At 26.8% G+C, this 5,005-nt stretch overlaps 1 protein-coding gene across 1 annotated transcript; it reads left to right on the top strand.

The window, feature by feature from the left end:
* The first annotated feature begins 3,681 nt into the window (after nt 1-3,681).
* On the top strand, nt 3,682-4,734 carry LOC108344537 (pectinesterase/pectinesterase inhibitor 3). The gene is made up of 2 exons (XM_017582968.1): nt 3,682-3,925; nt 4,040-4,734. Exons 1-2 carry the CDS (start codon nt 3,682-3,684, stop codon nt 4,732-4,734), a joined length of 939 nt encoding a protein of 312 aa, XP_017438457.1.
* Nucleotides 4,735-5,005: the final 271 nt, after the last annotated feature.

Here is a 5,005-nt window from a genome sequence, read left to right on the forward strand (position 1 = left end):
TAAGTTTTTCATAAGAAGAGAGAGAGAGGAGTTGGGATATAGGATTTCACCATAAATAATTTACTTTTGAGAAAGATATTCTCAACATTAATAATATATATATATATATATATATATATATATATATATATATATATATATATATATATATATATATATATATATATATATATATATATATATATATATATGAACTTAATAAATATTAGTCTTGTTATTGATCCATGTAAAGAGGTTTTTGAGAGATACAAATAATTTGTGATCAATTTTGTAACAAGTAACCAACGATAAAAAAAATTATTTTGGTCATTTTTTTGATTAAATAATTGTAAAGTTTGAAATATTTTAATCAAGATTCTGGTAATATTTTTGTATTCAAATAAAAAATAACATAAAGACAAATTAAGATAGTCATAGATTGTATATTCAATCTGTTAACTATTAACGGGAAATATTCTTAAATAATTTCATTTTAGTTTTGGGACTTCTCTCTTCTTCTTTCACTCTTGGATTTCATTGCTTGCTTTTTCTATGCAGCACCCACACTTCCTCTTTAGCACATAAACTTCTTCTTCTTCTGAATTTCATTTCTCCTTCTTACATATACATATTTTCTTTTTTAATGAAATATGATGAATTTATAAATATAAAAATTTAAATTAATTAAATTTAATTTCAAATAAATATTTTTCTTATTATAATTATTTAATAATTAGTTAAAATTTGTATATTTTTTTAGAAATTTAAATTATTTTCTTTGTAATAGTATATTATTTAATTTTATAATATATACAATTTTTTTAACAAAATAAAAAACTAATACAATAAATTAAACATTTATAATTAAACTATTAAATCATAAACTAATACAATAAATTATACATTTATAAATAATATAATAAACTTAAAAGTAATTTAAATCATTATAAATATACATTTTTATATTATAAAAATTAAACATTTAAAATGCATTTTTTATATTAACAAAATTAAATAATTATAACAAACACTGATTTTAATAATTAAATATTTACTATATATATATATATATATATACTATTATAATTACTAAAAATAAATAAATATCTTAATATATGTATATAGATATATAAATTTTTAGTTAACTTTCTGTTATATATTAAAATATCGCCTCTCATCTACATTTATATGTCAAGAAAAAAAAGTTAACAAATTACTCATTTTAAAATAAAATAATTTATATTCTAAACAAACTTATTCAATAATTCAAATATATGTTAGTAAACACTTTTAGAATTAAGTTAACAGTTGATTTTATTTAATTTTTTGTAAAACAAACTTTTTAAAAAGTTGTTATAAATGGATAATGAAAAAGTAAATAACGTAGAATATGAAAAATAAGCACATAACGGTTTACATTAATTATATATTAAATGTATTTGATTTTTTATTATCAAATTATTAATGTTTTTTCTGCAAATTAAGTTTTTTTCTGGTGATGAGATGAAACTTCATGCCCAAAACTAGTTTCTGGCGTATTTATTTTCTGCTTCAACTTTGTATCAATAGCAGATTCCAATCGCATATTTTTTTTCACTACTGAATAATTATTAGAAATATTTAATATTTTATTTTATTTTATTTTTAGCTAACTGATTCCAGCTATGAACATGATTTGAGAAGTAAAAAATCAGTAATAGTTGTAATAAGTTGAGAATATATTTACTGTCATTGTACAGCTTTTGTATAACAATTGAACAGCGATTGTGCCAAACAATTATGGAATTCATTTAAATTTATATTTTAGAAAGATAATTTATTTACATTAATAATTTCGTACGTAATTTTATTTAAATTGTACGTTAAATTGATTTTTTATTTAAATTTATATTTTAAATACTTGTTTTTTTAAATAATTTTATTTAAAAATGATAAATCATAATAAGTCCTCTCCACTCCCTACAGCAGCTACATCCAACACCTCCAATAATCATAGCATATGTTTGTGATAAATTCATCAATACCTTGTTTGTGAGATTATTTTGAGTTAATTGCATACGAGAAGTTATATTAGAAGATGTAAATTTTGACCATCCAAAAGTAAACTATGATGAAGAATAATGAAAATGAGAAATTGGAACAGAAGAAGATTTGGAAAGTGTACTCTTTGCATGCAACTGAAACTAAATAAGGATAGTAAACTGGGTTGGATTTCACAGGTTATCACTACAATTTATTTTTATCCAAAAAAACAAGTTACAAAAGAGACTAATTAAAAAGTATAATAATATATTGTGAAACTCATTAAAAATCATATAAGAATTCAGAACAAATTTTAATATTGGAGCTAAAAATACCAATAGTTATAGTTATTAAATTACATATAACACTAGTGAACCTGTAAAAAGTGTATTAAAAACATAAATTGAACTCTACCATCGAAGATCGTTCTAGATTTCATATTGCAATATTCACCTTGGATTGCTTGTTTACGTTCTAAGGTGTAATAACGTTAAATAAAGACCATTTGTTTATGAGCTTTCCAGAAAAAAACTTTTGTTTTTTTGTGCATTACTTAAATTTATAACACTCATTTGAATTTTATATAGTCTAAAAGCTAAAGCAGCAACTGAAAATCATGAAAGAAATAAAAGTCTAGCAGAAAACCACAATATTCCCAGAAGTCTGATAGATTAAGTCTAGATCTACACTTAATGGCATAAATTACGAAACACACTGAATAATTAATGAAAAAGAAAAATGATAAATCATTTTTATTGCTGACAAAAATCCAATGTGACAGATGAGAGGCTTCTACGATACTTTTGCATGCATAGGCCAATGACTGGGTGCACCAAAATATAAGTTATAGAATCTCATGAAAAACTAAAACAATGTGAATGCCAAATGGCTGCGAAGCATAATTTCTGAGTTTTGAAGAATCTTCCTTTCATTGATACGCAACACCAAAGAATGATACAGCTTCTTCTCTCTATCTAAACCCTTTTAGGCAGCAAGGACTTCTTGTTCATATTAAATGCTTTTTTAGGAAAGATATTACCATTCCCAGCAAAGTATTGTTTTAGCTTTAAAGTTTGCCAAATTGGGAAGAATATTCTCTTTCCCTAAGCCACTTCTTCAAATAGTAAGAAGTCTTGACAGAATAAATTTATCAGCATTTCCTGAACTTGGAATGGTATTCCAAATCGGGCTGCCTAAAATTTATCAGCATTTCCTGCATGGTCTGCCTAAAATTGTAAGAGATCGATTCTGTAATGCATAAATCAAAAGAAAAGAACAAACCACTTATAAGGAGCTCAATTAAATTATCTATACATTTTCTGACAAAATGTTTTTCCTAATAACGTTTTCGGAAACTCCACTTTGATACTCTTCCTACGCTCTGATTTCTTCCCAACCATGGTTTATTCTTACAACTCATTTTTTCTCTTCACATTTGCATTATATATATGTATGTATCGTTCTTTCTCTCATTCATTCACGTACCATTCTTTCTCTCTTTCACTTACCACATTCCACATTCTTCATTTTTCAAATTAATCTCTCTTAAACTTAGTGATGAAGAAGTCATCATTCTTAATCTTGGTCACGTTATTTATCATCATCAATGCTAATATTCATCCAAAGTGGAGCCAAGAGCTGTTGAAAGATGAAAAAAACTTGGAGATCTCAAGGTATGACATGATGGTAGCTTTAGATGGTAGTGGTAATTTCACTACCATTTCTAAAGCCATAGAAGCTGCTCCTGTGTTGAGTTCCAGGAGAATTATCATAAAAATAAAAAAAGGTACATACAAAGAGAATCTGATATTTCCTGGGAACAAGACTAATATCTTTTTGGTTGGAGATGGAAGAGGAATAACTGTCATTAGCGGAACCAAAAGCGCGGGTACTGGTCTCAATACCTTGGACACTGCAACTGTAGGTGAGTTTATATGTCTACTTATATCTCTCGTTTTAATTTATTTAAATGTGACTTAAATATGTTTCTAGAAAGAAAATAAACAATTTTAAAAGTAATATTGTTTTGGTGGTGCAGTTGTTGAAACTACACATTTTCTAGCGAGTAACATTACTTTTCAGAATACAGCAGGACCTTCAAACCATCAAGCCGTTGCCCTAGCGATAACAGGGACTCTTTCTGCATTTTACAACTGTGAGGTATTTGGATATCAAGACACTCTATATGTTATGCAAGGTACACATTTTTTTGTGAAGTGTCTTATTGAAGGTACAGTAGATTTTATTTTTGGGGACACGGCACAAGTGGTATTACAAGACTGTGATATCCAAGTGAGAATTCCTCTCACAGGTCAGTCAAACATCATAACTGCTCAAGGAAGAACAAAAAACAAAGAGGGTGGAATTGTAATCCAAAACTGTAGGATTGGTGCTACTCACGAGTTTGAAGGCGTGAAAAAGAAATTCAAAACATATTTAGGGAGACCATGGAAGAATTATTCAAGAACTATTATCATGCAAAGTTATATGAGTGATATAATTGACCCAGCTGGCTGGACAGAGTGGGAGGGCACTACTTTTGGTCTTAACACTCTATTCTATAGAGAGTATAATAACTCTGGACCGGGTGCTCAAACCTCTAATAGAGTCACATGGAAAGGATTTAAAGTGATCACTCATGCTGTTGAGATCGAGCCTTTTACTGTGAGAAACTTCATTAATGGCTCCCAATGGTTGAATTCTACTGGATTTCCTTATAAACTAGACTTATAAATTATATATATATATATATGATGACTTAGTAAAATAAATCTATGTACACAGTGGTTCAACCTTATAAGTTTGATATTCATGTTTTTTTTTTTGTATTTTAAATTTCTCCTGCTTTTGTTGAAACAAAGTATATGAAAATTCAAGTGTAATCTTCCCCATATGATCACCAGTTCTAGGTTGTCACTAAAATTCTTTTTCAGCCCAAAGAAGCATTTTTCCTTTATTAGAAGAAAGTCTTAAACAATCCAATACTAGTGAGATATTTGGTTTG

Source organism: Vigna angularis, chromosome 8, assembly GCF_016808095.1.
Source record: "Vigna angularis cultivar LongXiaoDou No.4 chromosome 8, ASM1680809v1, whole genome shotgun sequence".
Classification (NCBI taxonomy): domain Eukaryota; kingdom Viridiplantae; phylum Streptophyta; class Magnoliopsida; order Fabales; family Fabaceae; genus Vigna; species Vigna angularis.

What these genes read in the sequence shown, in the direction of transcription:
- LOC108344537 (XM_017582968.1), top strand. Translation starts at nt 3,682, where the DNA reads ATGATGGTAGCTTTAGATGGTAGTGGTAATTTCACTACCATTTCTAAA. An exon ending in CTTGGACACTGCAACTGTAG is followed by an intron (nt 3,926 to 4,039) that starts GTGAGTTTATAT and finishes TTGGTGGTGCAG; the next exon opens with TTGTTGAAACTACACATTTT.